This window comes from Kogia breviceps, chromosome 11, assembly GCF_026419965.1.
Source record: "Kogia breviceps isolate mKogBre1 chromosome 11, mKogBre1 haplotype 1, whole genome shotgun sequence".
Taxonomy (NCBI): domain Eukaryota; kingdom Metazoa; phylum Chordata; class Mammalia; order Artiodactyla; family Physeteridae; genus Kogia; species Kogia breviceps.
This window is the reverse complement of record NC_081320.1, coordinates 83,223,359-83,237,825: the sequence shown is the minus strand read 5'-3', so window position 1 is coordinate 83,237,825 and position 14,467 is coordinate 83,223,359. Positions and strand designations below refer to the sequence as shown.

The following is a 14,467-nucleotide window of genomic DNA, read 5'->3' as shown; positions in this document are numbered from 1 at the left end:
GCTAATAACCCCTGCTTCACAGAGTTGCTGTTTAGAGGAGTAACAGAGATCCTCTGTGCCCAGTTCCTAGCAGAGCGCCTAGTATATAGTCAGCACTCCAGGAGCTGTCTGGTCGTTATCAAGGGGGTGACGTTATAGTGTGAGCCTTTCCAGGGAAGCAGCTGTTTCCTATTTCCAGACTCTATTTGATATTTCTGGCTCACGGAAGATCTCAAAATCTACTGGCTGGATTAATGAACAACAGTGGGGTCCCCGTAAATGCTGACTGAGTTGACCTGCCTGCCATTTCATCCCATGGTTTGAAGGTTATTGCTCTAGGAGAGAACAGGGTACCCGGAGAGATGTTCTCACACGGTGATTCCACATGGGGTAGATTAAGACATACACACCGCTTCTGGCTGATGGGACAAAAGCAGAGGGGGGCATTCACAGGGTGTGAGACAGGAGGGGACCTTGGGATCATCTGGCGCTGCCCTTGGCTTACAGGGGAGGAAGGCGAGGCCGAGAAAGCAGGAAGGGACGCAGTTCATTTAATGGTCACTCCGGATGAGGTGAGGTATCAGCTAGATTCTGACTTTACCGGACATGTTTGATGTCTGCATCCTCCTGAAGGCCACGGAGGGCAGACACTGTTTTAAAAGAGCCTCCCGTCTGTGTGAGGGGCGAAAGTGCTGGGAGCAGCCACAGTGAATGAATGCTTCTCTCCGGGGTTCAGAGCTCCATCTGTCAGCTCGCCCCATCCTTCCTATGGGTGAAACTGTTCATACCATTCCTCCACTCTAAAGCCTACCTAGGCTTCCAGGCTCTTCTCAGACCAGCCCCTTGGAAACTGCCTCCCCCGCTGCATCCTGCCCTCTCCCCAGCTTGGGCTGAAGTGCCGGGCTGGGGTCAGGAGACCTAGAGCCGCTGCCCCTGGGTCTCAACTTTGTCTTTATAAGATGAGGGTGGTGGGCTCTTAGCTTCCATCCCGTGTAGCCCTTCTAACAGTAGACTCTAGGCATGAACGTATATACTGGGTTTTCTGCAGCCTCATCTCTTTAGGGTCTAAATCTGTGGTTCTAAACTTCAGCATGAACAGAATCATTGGGAGGGCCTCCTGAAACACAGATGACTGCGACCCACCCCCCCACCATTGTGCTGGCAACTGTTTACCAACTGGCTGGGGGAGGGGAAGGGCAGTCCTGACTTGCAGCTTTGGCTCATTTCCATGGTGTAAATACCCCCACCAAGGCCAATTTCAAGCTTCCAGTGTGAAGCCGCTGAGCACCGAGTTGGGAGAGAAGTGTACCATCTGCTCTTGGGAGCCGGCCCCGCCCCAGGGGGTCTGACTCAGCAGGCGAGGTGGGGCCCCAGAACGGGTATTTCTGACAAGTGTCCAGGTGATGCTGACCATGGAGCTTGGGGAGCACACTGTGAGAATCCCTGTTCTACCACTGCCCCTTGCGGACTGGAACTTCAGGCCCTTTTAGCTCTACTAGGGCCCGCTGAGCACCTGCTGAGTGCTGGGTACTCGGGCACAGCTTTCCCTAGAAGAGACCCAGGCATCAGTAGAGATGCTGCAGTGTGACACGACACCCCCAGGGGGCAGGATGGAGCTATTCCCCCACAAGTGCTCAGAGAAGGCTCTGGCACCTTCCAGACTTAAACAAGTTCTCAGACCTTTAGACTTGCGAGGGACCTAAGAGGAAAGCTTGTCCAGCATTCCGTCAGGGAGAAGTCTCTTAGTATAGCTGATTTGCTTTGTTATAAAGCAGAAACTAACACACCATTGTAAAGCAATTATACTGCAATAAAGATGTTAAATTTAAAAAAAAAAAAAAAAAAAGGAGAAGTCCCTTAAACCTCCTCCCTGACACACACCCCCAGATCCTGCTAGACGCCCAGTGACGGGGACCTCACTTCACCCCGGCCGCTCTCACTGCTCACCCATCCACCTCTGTCTGCTTCAATCACACAGTAAGCTGAGATCCGCCTTCTGGCAAATTCCCCTCTCCTCATGCCCTGGTCCAAGCCCTGTTCGCACACAGACTAAAGGCCATCCCTAATGAGAGGCAATGTAGGCAGCAGAAAGAGCCTGGGCTCTGGAGTCAAGACAGAGGTGGGTTTGCCCAGCAGGGTCCAAGAGGGTTTCTACCACCTGGCAGCTGTGTGACTTGGGCTGGTTCTCCAACCTCTCTGAGCCTTGCTTTTTTTCCACCTCCCCAAAGGAGGTGATACCACTTGCTTCACTGGGTGGTGGTAAGTACACTCAAGTGAAAGTCCTCTAATACCTCCACACTCAGGTGTCACATGTCACAGTGGGGTATGGGGTGGGGCGGTGTTTGCCGTCTGGAGGGCCCATACAGCACTGGTCTCCCGCACAGGCTGGCCTCTGGGGGCAGATGTGCAGCCTCACAGAGCCAGAGCAAGCCTGCGGCCCAGAAGATGGGGCTGGGATCCTGGGAGCTAGCAAGGCCAGAGGACTGAATTCACCATACCCACAGGGGGTGGCTTGTGGGGCTTTAACTCTTAATAGTTACCCGCTGCTTCCCCCAAACAAAAATAAAAAATAGTGTTCTTTGAAATGGACAACGGATGTGATCTCAGTCTTATGTTAAGGATAAAGAAAAACATCCATCACCAGAGGAATGGATAAAGAAGATGTGGTACATATATACAATGGAATATTACTCAGCCATAAAAAGAACAAAATAATGCCATTTGCAGCAACATGGATGGACCTAGAGATTGTCATACTGAGTGAAGTAAGTCGGACACAGAAGGAGAGATATCATATGATATCGCTTACATGTGGAATCTAAAAAAAAAAAGGGTACAAATGAACTTATTTACAAAAGAGAAGTAGAGTCATGGATGTAGCAAACAAACTTATGGTTACCAGGGCATAAGGTGGGGGGAGGGATAAATTGGCAGATTGGGATTGACATATACACACTACTATGTATAAAGTATATAACAAATAAGAACCTACTGTATGGCACAGGGAACTCTACTCAATACTCTGTAGTGGCCTATATGGGAAAAGAATCTAAGAAAGAAAACAAAAGAAGAGTAGCTATATGTATGTATATAAAACTGACTCACTTTGCTGTACACCTGAAACGAACACAACATTGTAAATCAATCATACTCCAATAAAAACTCTAAAAAAATAAAGAAAAACATTTTTTATAAAACTTTACCCTTTTTGCACACCTGTAACGTACTGTCTAAGCGAAACCAGGGTGCTTGCTATGAAAACACAAGTTCAAAACAAGTGCCCGCATGCTGCTTCCAACAGAGCGTTGCCCCTCAAGCCCCTTCCATAGATGTTGTCTGGGGAAGGAGCTGGTGCAGGAAGGAAGCCTTGGGTCTGGTCTGCCTGGTGACCCCGGAGAGCACCTCCTGCCCCGACCCCAAGCTGCCCTTTGTCCAGCCTGGCTGGGAGCTCAGCGGGCTCTGCCTATTGCCTCCGCTCCTCCCGGCGGCTCAGCGCGGAGGTGCTGCCTGGGAGGTGGGCCCTCCGGATGGCAACCCTCGGCTCTGGAGGCTGGGCTGGCCCCCAAGGAGTGGCCGGGCAGGCTGAGCAGGGGCAGGATTCTCGGGTAGTTAGCCAGCAGCGAGGGGGGCCCACAGACTGGCCACAGTAGCGCTGCAACCGGGCACCAGGGTCTGTCAATAATTCATCGCTTTCCCCTGGGAGCTGGTGTCAAGTGCCCGAGGCCTCACCAGGCCTCCACCGCTCTCCTGGCTCCTGAATTATTCAAGAGCCCCAGGAGACAGGTGCCTGGGTCAGGCCAGCCCCCCTCCAGGGTCCTGGACAGGCAGAGGGCACAAGATCCTCTGGACCCAACACCACTTCCTCACAGGGAAGCCCAAGGCTCTTGAAAAAGGACCTCATTCAAGGTGGGCGGAGCAGACCTGGGGTCTCCTGGCCTGGGTGAGGGGTCAGCTTCTATGCTGCCCTCTGCTTCTAGAAGAAGTCCCTTTCTCTGTGGTGGATGGTGGTGGGATCAGGCCCACAGGTTCTAAATCTCACGCCAGCCTCCTTAACCTCAGTTTCCCCCAATGTACCAGTCATGTGACTGGGTTCCTGGAGAGCCCTGAGCTCTTCAGAGAAGAAGGGCCACTCGAATTCCTGTGCCCAGATCCTCCTACCCTGTACGCCCTCTCCTCCTGACATTTACTCATTCACTCATTCCATAAAGTAAGGGGGGGCCTGCTGGGTGCCGGCCCCTGTCCCGAGCAGCGGGTGTGGCTTTGCTGGTTGCCGTGCCCGGTGCAACCCCCAGAGGCTCCCCAGAGGCTCAGCTGCCCCATCAGAAGGAACCTGGTGACTGGGCTGGGCCACGGTGGGGACAGAGGGCAAGCACTAGGTGGCCCTTTTCTTTGGCTCTGGGCAATAGGGCCCAGACTCCAGGGTGGGAGACTGAGGCCCACCTGACTCCAAGCGCCTGCCCTCCCTTTCCGACCCCCCGAGCTGGCCTGTGTCAGGTGGGCCCTGCGTTGTCCACGAGACCACCACACCTCCCCACCCCAGCTCTGCAGCCAACAGTGCCCTGGACCTTCTCCAGGCTTCCAAGGAAACAGCAGGACCCGCTTCCACCGGGTCCAGGCCTCCCCTTGTGGGGTTTCCTGCCTTTTCCTGGCTGGGGGCAGGGAGGGCCGGGAGAGAGAAAGAAGGGGAATCAGAGTAGGGCCTCCCCACTTCTGTCTCCTTCTTGCTGGCGTTTTAGAGCAACTCACCGAAGCCTTATATTCCAGCATACTCACTGCTACAGTAGTTGATTTCCTAAACTCTTTACCAGATACTTCTGATTTGTTTATAGCAAGAGTTTTGATGTTTTCAAGCATTTTAGGGATTGGTCCAGCAGCTTTCATTTAAATGATTTAGCAATCTCTTCCACATCCTTGGTTTCCACCATCACTGTTCACATAGCCTGGTTTCTGGGAGTTTGAGGATTAGGAAGGGGAGGCAGGAGACCAGCATCCTAGCCCCGCTCTGCTGCTGTCTACCCCTGTGGCCTCAGCAACCTCTCCGAGGCTCACTTTCTCCATCTGCACAGCGAGGGTTGCCCTGGCTGAGCTCCGAGGCGCCCCGGTGCTCTGCTGTCTACTGTGGGTCCTGTTGGGATGCCTGGAGCTCCCCCCAGCCCTCAGTTTACGATTCTGCTTCTTCCTCCACATCCACCTTGCTGTGCATGTTCCTGTTTCTCCTGTTCTCACAGGTTACCCGGTCTCTCATCCCAGGGAAGAAGGTCCTGCTTCATCTTGGGGGTGTCTCACCAACCTTTCTTGTGGGTGCCAGTGGCAGCTGCCTGAATGATGGGATGCCCTCATAGGCTTCCCTGCTGGTGGGCCTGGAATGCCCACATCCCATACCCAGCTGAGATCTCTCCGGCTCCCGATAAAAACCACAGAATCCTGGGCTTCCCTGGTGGCGCAGTGGTTGAGAGTCCGCCTGCCGATGTAGGGGTCACGGGTTTGTGACCCGGTCCGGGAGGATCCCGCATGCCGCGGAGCGGCTGGGCCTGTGGGCCATGGCTGCTGAGCCTGCGCGTCAGGAGCCTGTGCTCCACGACGGGAGAGGCCCGCGTACCACACACACACACACACACAAAAGCAAAAAAAAACCCCCACAGAATCCTAGGAGGTCACGTGGTTTGGCCCTTCCTGACTCAGAAATCCCCTCTACGGCATCACGGTCCACTCTCTGCTAACCCTCTCCCCGTGACAGCTCATTGGCTGCAGAGCTCTGGCCATCTTTCATCTGTCTGCTGTCCATCAGCAATGCAGCCCTGCCCTGATCCTGCTTCTAGGCACACATCTTTCCTCTTTCACATGGCAGAAAACCTTCTTTGGGGAAAGACATGGTGTCCTAATCCCTCATCTTAGTATCTCCAATGACTAGCACAGTGTCTGCCTGGTATAGAGTGTTTCTCAGTGAATGTTTGATGAGTGACTGAAAGGATGGACCAAGGATGGATGGATGGGTGAACATGTCTTCTGTGATTTTCTCCTCTAGGCTCTCATCCCCTTGTCATGAGGCAAGATTTAAAGTCCCTTCCCCCTGGCAACCACAGGCAGTACCTACGTGTGCTCTCTCCAAGCAGCATGAGGACAGTGGAACCCTCGCCCCTCACCTCTCCTGCTCTGCTGGCTCTCCTACTAACATGACCTAGGGTTAGGTCAGCTTTTCATTCATTTGAGATCTTCTCCCGCTGTTGAGTCATACTGAGCTCTCAGTGAATAAACCCGCCGCTTTCAGATGTGTCATGGTTCAACCATGACCCCCTCTAGCTTGTATAAGAAAATTGGCTTTCGAGTCCAAGACAGGAACTTACATGTACTATATTTAGCCACCATTCCAGACTGTTCAAATGATTCTGAATTTTGCTTGTCACCCAGAGAGAAGGATGGGAACTACTTTTGCTGAACCCCTGGTAGTGATAGGTGGTAGATGGGCTCCATTGCAGAATGTAAGCTCCATGAAGGTGGGCACCTCGCCACCACAGTAGGCATTTAGTAAACATGGGGATTCAATGAATGAATGAACATCTATCTCATTTAATTCTCACAGCTTCCCTTTGAGGTAAGTACTTATCCTCTTTACACATGCAAACATTGAACTCAGAGAGGTCATGCAACCTGCCCAGGGTCACACAGTAGATGACTGAGCTGAGATCTGAGAGCAGGCTCTCCTGACTCCTAACCACTGAACCAAACTGCCTTGGAGCTTCCAGTCCTGCACAGATGTGACAAGTTCACTCTCAAGGCTACAGATAGATGGTCTGTTGGAGGGTATTATCACCTTCTCTGATGGGTGACTGTTGCCCAGCATGGTGTAAGGGGGAAAACTTGAGGAAGGGGACAGGAAGCTGTGCTGGGACTGGCGACAGAGAGAGTGAACTTGGCCAGCAAGGATTGGGAGGGCTGGGAGACTCTGAGGACAACATGAGGGGGCGGGGGGTTTAGGGGGGCGGGGGCGGGCCTTTGAAGGTCAATCCAGGCCCCAGCGCGGGTCCCCTTTTAAACTCAAAGGAGGGGGCAGCCCAAGGAGCAGGGCAGGCCCCACCCCCCGCCCCTCGGGGCCCCGCCTCTCGTGCCCTGCCCCTCACTTACTTGTTGCTGAAGACTTTGCTGTAGTTGAAGATCTGAATCTCGAGCATCTCATTGCTGTCGAGGCTGCTGCCCACCTGCCACCGGAAGGTCTGGAGAGAGAGGGACAGCTGTGGCCTTGGGTGGAAATGACAGGGAGGGGTGTGGGGAGTGGGAGGGGGACCCCTGGTAAGATAGCCCCTCACATCAGCCCAATGCTTCACAGGAATTGGAAGACCAGACGGAAACTGGGTGCCGGGGTGAACAATAAACCCTTCTGGACTGGACTTTGAATAACTGAAAATAAGCAGAAAGCTCTGGGGTCTGCTCAAGATGCTGCTGAGAGATGCTAAACAAGGGGGATTTGACAGAGTAGGAGGAAGGCAGTGACTTTTTAAGTTTCATTTATACACCTCACCAAATTCAGAATGCACAAGAGGCTAGTAATAAGTAATAACAATAGTAATAGTAATAATAGCTGCCATTTGTGGGTCTGAACTTGTCATTATGTGGGTCTGAATGCTTTAGATGCATTAATTCGTTTAGTCTTTACAACCACCCAAGAGGCTGGTAACGTGGTCTCCGTCCTAGAGACAGAGGAACTAGGGTTCAGGGAAGTAACAGGACGCTGTTTTTAGTGGCCCAGCAGGTGCTGGGGAGGCTTCTGAGGGCCCACCCGGCAAGCGTGCTGCTCCAGAGCAATTCTTCATTCTCCACTGAGGACTTGGGGGCTGGGGGAGCACCGAGCCAGGCTGGCAGATCACGGCCGAGTGTGGGCAGGGCCTGTCATGGCCTTCATGTCCCCTCTCTCTGGGGCCGGCCAAGGCCCAGGGAGGACCCTGACACCTCCACGGTCAGCTGGAGCGGGCAGGTGAGAGACAAAGAAGCAGAGGAGGGAGGGGGGGCCTGGGGTGGGGAGGGAGAGGGCTTTGAGAGGGGCGTGGGGTGGGGGGCCTTTGGACACAGAAGGAAGAAGGCGGGGAGGGGAGCCTGGCAGGCAGCCTGGCCACCCACAGGCCCCGTTAAGCTGTTCTGTTCCTGCCATCTGGAGGCCTCCAGCTCAGCAAGGGTACGGTTTTCGTAGTGAAGTTGCCATTATCGGGCCGAAGGGAGATAAACTAGCGTGCGAAGGGCGAACTAAATAGCCACCGTGCAGAGGGAGGAGGGTCTGGGGGGGGGGCACCGAGGTTTTGGTTTTCTTAGAACCAAGGGGAAAGGGGTATTTGAGCCCCCTGACGGTCTGTGCATGGGATTTTGGCACTTGAAGGAGGGAAGGAGTAGGAGAAAAAGGAGCTGTGGAAATGGCACAGTTAGAGGAGGGTGGTGTTGAAGAGTGACATAATTAGGTGAACACAAAGGAACCGGGAAACGCGAAGTCCTTTCGAGGAAAAGGGGCCCAGAGAGGGAAGCGGCTTGTGGTCTCTTCTCGCCCATCGCCAGGCCCTGACTTGCCCAGTGGTCGGGGTGCAGTTTACTGGGTCACCAGGGCCGACAGGATAAGAAGGCCACTGTCGTGGACCAGTTTGCTGAGCAGAGAGGAGGGGAGTCAGCAAGGGCTGGGAGGGGCACCTGGGGGGGCCCTGACTGGGGATGAGACTCCAGAGGAAGCCCACCCGGGGGCGCCCTTTCAGAAATTTTTCAGCTGAGGGAGCACATTTAGCATTTCCAGAAAGGAGCCTCAGTCGAGCCCAGCCAACCCACAGAAGCATGAGAAACGAAAATGTTGATAGCTTGTCAGTGAGCTTTGGGGTGGTTTGTTACGCAGCCCTAGATGAGTGTGACAGTCCCCCGTGCTATCTGTGCCTCTCTCTAGCAGTCAGCCGCGTGTCAGGGAGGCCTGTCATCAGTGGCAGAGCTGGCTCCCTGCCCGGCCCTTGCCTCTCCACATACCAGCCCTCTCCCTTCCCGCTGTACCCCGAACTCCTGGGATAGCTTGCCTGTCCCACTCAGCAGGTCGGAGCCTGAGCAGAGCCGACAGGCCCAGTCTTATCTCGTTTACTGGGGTCACCCTGTACCCAGCACGGGGCCTGCCACGTGGTAGGCACTCAGCAAATGGGCCTCAAATGGTTGCCTCGACTGCGGTGCTGCTCCTTGCTGGCCTGAGGGCGAGGCCGAGCTAATTCCCCTCTCCGCACCTCCTCCTCCTCCTCTGGAAAGCGAGGGTGACGTCACAGTACCGCTTCTTGGGGTTATCGCGAGACTGGTGAAGCACTAGCGCAGAACCCGGTGCAAGTAAGAGCCTGATCAACATGGCGCTTTATTACAGTGAATTCTGCCGCGTTGCTGTTATTTCCAGGAGCCGGGGCAAGAGGTCTGGCATCTTTGGGGATGGACACTGCAGGGATTGCAGGGGGCTGCTGGGGACAGAGAGCCTCTCTCCAGCCTGAGGCAGCAGCAGCATGATTCTCTTCCTGCAGCCACAGCAGCTGAGGGTTGTGTCTTCTGCCTCTGGAGACGCCTTGAAATCAGTGGCCTGGCGATCGGGCCAAGGGAGCCCGCACATCATCTAGGATCCCACCCCGTGTCAGCCTCCAAACAGGCCAGGGGACTCAGGCAGTAGCTGAGCCGAAGATAGCTACTCAAGTTGTCATGAGCCAGCAAGCCCCACGCAGGAGCACACGTTTGCTGAGCACCTCCTATGTTTGCTGGGCCCTTCCTGTGTGCCGGGCTCTGTGTGGGGAGGCAGGGGTGTCTCTCAGGAGCTACTCTGGGTAGTTCTGAAGACAGACACAGACCTGAAATTGCAGCCTGGGATAGGAACACTGATGGAGTACGGTGGCAAGCATTAGGGGCAGGGGGAGGGAAGAGGACCTCTGTCTGGAGGGGGTCTCAGGAGCACCGGGAGTGTGGGGCTGTGACCCAGTTCACCAGCTCTAAGCTTGGCCGTGACCTGGCAGCTCTGGCCGGGGTGGCGGAGTTCTGCATCCTATCAGCCCCAGCTATCTAAGACTCCACGGAAAGGTTTCCCTGATGCAGGCTGGAGAATGACCTGGGTTATCCTGGGTTTCATCAACTGGGTTTGAAACCATCCTAAATCAGCAAGGCAATGTCCTTAAAGAGACAGCCCTCTAAATTTTTTGGGGGGGGGGAAATTTTAGGATGTGTTGCAAAGCTTTAGGGTGCAATGGAAAGAGACTGTCTTGGGAAGTTAAAGACCCAAGATGCAAATTGGGTTTTTTCCTTTGTTCATTCTTTCACTCAGCAATATTTCCCTGAGCCCTGTGCTGGGTGCCAGGCCATTCATGAACCAGACAGGTGTGTTTCTGACCCATGTTGCTCACAGCCCATGTCTTCCAGGTACAAGTGAAGTGGGAAGATGAGCTCTGACCCTCTCCCGCCCAGGCTGATGACCTCTCCCTCCTCTGGGCTCAGGAGGCCCAGAGTCCAGTCCATCTTTCCGGCTCTGGGTCCATCTCCCCACTGGACTGAGCCCCTTGAGGGCAGGACTGAGCCTTGTCCGCTTTGCAAGTGGCCATAGGCTCTGGAATTAGACTAGGGTTCAAACCCTGATGCGCTTACTCATTGCCTGGGGTGGTGCCCACCCAGTGCATTGCAGTGAGTTATGAGGCTTGCGTAAGCTCTCAGCCCGCCCTGCTGTGGACCAAGCCCTCAGTACCTCACAGCTGCTCTTATTCCTACAATTACTATTGTTATTCTGGCCTCTGCTGGGAGGTCCACAAGAGCCTGGTTAAGGCCAAACCAAGCTGGTTTGGAGTAGGCTGGGTGTGGCCATGCCCCCACCCCCCCTACTGGGGGTCTCTGCTGGCTGTTGGCCTGGCACGAAGGCTGTCTCTCTCTGTCTCTGTCTCTCTGGGTCTCTCTCTCTGTCTCTCTCTCTCGTTAGCTTCTCCATAGTTGTAGGTTAAATGCGGGATCTCAGGTTCCAGCCTCTGGGAAAGGAGACACCAGGTCCAGGCTCTGTTTCCACCACTGTTGTGCAGAGATCTGTCTTTCTGCCATGTCCACCCCGAGGAACTCAGGTTCCTCGGCCCACCCACCTGCAGCGGCCCCTCCCATCCTTGTCTGGGTAGAGGAGGGAGAGACGTTTGTTTTCTTGTCTTTTATTTCATTTTCAGCCACGCAAAATTTCTGTGACGCAGACAGAGCAAGGAGTCTGATCCCATTTTCCAGAAGGGGAATCTGAGGCCTGGAGAGGCTGAGTGGCCAACCCAAGGGCACAGAGTTCATTAACACCTCAGTGGGGACTGTAGCCCAGGTCTCGTGACTCCCAGGCCAATGTGCTTTGTACCTCACCGAGCTGCTCCCCAAAGGCTCTGGGCACAGTAAGGGTGAGAAAAGAGACTTGCTGGGGAGCTAGGAGACCTTTGGAGGTTTTGTAAGGGCAGCTGAGGTTTCTTTTCCAAGCTTATTCTGGAACCACTGACAGGCTGGTTCTTTCAGGAGCCAGCCAGGAAAGTTTAGGACTTGTCCACCTGAGGCTGGGGAGACAGGTATAAGCATGGGTGCAGTTCCAGGCTGTCTTTGGAGATTTCCCCAGGCCCTTCCTGAGCAGGAGGTGGGATGGTTGCCTCCACTGCTTTGTGGGGTGTACCCTGCTGACCAGTGGAAGCCAGGCTGCAAGCTGCTTCTTAGGAGACATGGAGACAGGGGTGTGGAGAGACCCCAGCAAGGCCTTGCAGGAGTGGCGGGGGTCAGGCCAAGCAGCTTTCTACTGCTGCATCCAGAGGGGGCTTAGCATCTAAGAACCCTGGCTTTGCCACTTACAGCTGTCACCTTGGGAAGGATACGTAGTCTCTGAGCCCGAGTTTCATCACTGTAGTTGCTGTGGAGACTGGATGGAAGAGGCCTTGCTCAAGACGCAGCATATGGTGCTGCTGTGGGAAACTGCTGCCATGATCTTCCCATGGGGCTGCCCAGAGGGCAAGTGCCTGGCAAGTCCATGTCCCATGGGAGGGCCTGAGCACTGAGCAGGTCACTTAGCATCCTTGCCCCATTCCACCAAGTGCTGGTGTGTGTATAAATTTCCCTGGGTGGGAGCTACTTCTCCCCACCTCACGGCTGCTCTCCGATCCTGGCATGTGCTTTTGCCCATAACTCCCTGGCTTCCACCCCTTGCTGGTCTCTCTGCACTGACCCGGAGGCTCCCTGTGCCCAAGATCCTGCAGGGATTCTTGTGTATTGTTGCACCTGCCTCTCCCTCTGGGGCATCTCTGCCTGGGCCTGGCACACATCAGGTGCTCAGAACGTGGTCCCGTGCTCGGGGCGGCAGGACTGACTCTCCCCCTGCTTCGTGCTGGGCTGCACTAGGAAGAGGAAGGACACGGTGATTAACTTGGAATGTCATGTATACCCATGGCTCAGGTGTCCCAGGGTGCAGTTAATGGAAAAGAGTGACGGTGCCCTTATAAGGGACATCAAGTTGCTCACGGGTTGGAGGTCTGGGTGGACATGTCCCCTGGGATACTTGGTGAGAAGGAGGGAGTCAATGCTGTGTCTGGCTGATTGGGGGCAGACGCCCAGGGAGGCAGGGCTGAGCGATTGAGCCAGGCGGGCTGCATCCTGACCCGGGCAGGCCCTCCAGCTCGGGGCCCTGACTGAGGAGGTGGTGTGGAGAGGCAGGAACAGGCAGGTTGTGCGGTGGGGCTCATCTGAGGCTGAGACCCCAGGCTTAGTACTGGCCATGGTTCCATTGTCATGACAATCTCTCATTGTGTTCATGGTTTTACAAAGAGACTTCATACCCATCGCCTGCCCCTTTTGACAAGTGTGGTAGCTGAGGCTTAGAGACTGAGGCTGAAAGTCATACAGCCAGGAGGTGGAGAAGGCAAGAACAGAACTCTCACCGGGGAGGGTAGAGCTTGGGGGCTGTGATGGTCAGTGGTGGCCCGAGCCCAGATGAGAAGGTTGAGACCTTGCTCCCCTGTGCCTACAGCTCTGGTCCTATGGACACAGCTGTACCGTGTGGGATGGGCCCAGAATGAGGAGGAGACAGCAGTTCTCAGTGGCCCCTGGAGGCTGGTCAGCTAAGTGCTAGCCTCAAAGGGAACAGGCTGTCATGAGGCCCTTTCCAGCCCAGACAGAGCCAGACGTGAGGGGCAAGGCCCAGGAAAGTTGGGGTAAGCTCTTCTGGGGTCAAGAGGAGCTGTGGCTTTATGCCAAGATGGTGACCTAGGACTCTGCTACCTCTCACCCCAAAGTCAACCCCGTAGGAACTACAGAAGCAAGAGGGGAATATGGATTCTAGGAAGTAACAAACAAACATGCAAGCAGGTATGAGAAACCCAGGGGGACCAAAGGCTGTGTGAACTGACATGAGCTGGGGAGTAGGGTGGCTGCTCAGCTTGTGGGGGAGGGGTGAGTGGAAGCACAGCGGGAGAACAGGTTAGAGGAAATCTTTGCAAGTTCTGCTCTCATCACACCCTGGCGCTGCCTTGGGGCGATGGTTGCCTGCTCCTTTACTGATAAAACTGTGACAAAAACCCTACTGGGATGAGGTTTAATAAAAATAGATGCTGATAAACCATCTGCCTCATACTCTCTCTCATTGAACCCCCAGAGCTAGTTTGTTAAAAATCTCGACTGCTTTCTGTCAACCATGTCTTGCCTTGAAGGCTTAGAGATGAGACCCTGACTCTGTTTCTGTGGTGACTGGGCCCCCCTGGTGCTCACACACCCCCTTCAGCCCCTAGAGGCTGACACAGCAGCCTTCGATGGTTTCTCAGTACTCATTTCCAGACAGAGTAGTTGATACCAGGGGAGCTCAAACAGGGCAAAGTAAAGAGACTGGGAGAGTATCTCTCCTATTAAAAAAAAGACAACAGGCTGAACTGTATACACCAACTGGAACAGGATCATTAGAACGAATGGACCATAAAACTATATATCAGCAATATAAAACAAGTTCAAGGAATCATAAGAAAAAAGAACAAATTAGTTAATTGGAAGATCAATTTGAAGAACTCCCTCAGAAGACAGCAGCAAAGGATTAATCAACAAAAAGCAGAATAGCTAAGAAATGGCAGCTAGAAGTTGTACTGACATCTGATCATAGGAGTTGCAGAGGCAAGAACAATATAAAAACTGAATGTTTGAAAAAAATAATGGAGATAGAATTTTCTATAATAAATGAAAGATGAAAGGCCTTAGATTTGAAAGAGCTCACAAAATAGGGCAAAAAAGGAAAGATCAGGAAACCCACAATTAGACACAATATAATAAAATTTAAGAATATCAAAGATAAAGGACTTACATTTGAAGCTATGAAGGAAAGAACTTCGAGCTTATAATTTTATATCTGATGAAACTCTCATTCAAATTTGAAGAAATAAGAAACACATTCTCAGATTTACAAAGCTTTAGAAGGATTGCTACATAAAGATTCAAATAAAAAATACTTTTGGAGGAGGTACTCAAATAAGAAGAAAAACAA

At 53.6% G+C, this 14,467-nt stretch overlaps 1 protein-coding gene across 1 annotated transcript in view; it reads right to left on the bottom strand.

Annotated features, from left to right (window-relative positions):
- OTOF (otoferlin) overlaps positions 1–14,467 on the bottom strand; it is an 89,051-nt gene that overhangs the window by 56,100 nt on the left and 18,484 nt on the right. Inside the window, exon 3 of the mRNA XM_059078548.2 lies at positions 7,102–7,190. Within this exon, the coding sequence (XP_058934531.1) occupies positions 7,102–7,190 (89 nt within the window). The remainder of the gene's footprint in view (positions 1–7,101; positions 7,191–14,467) is intronic.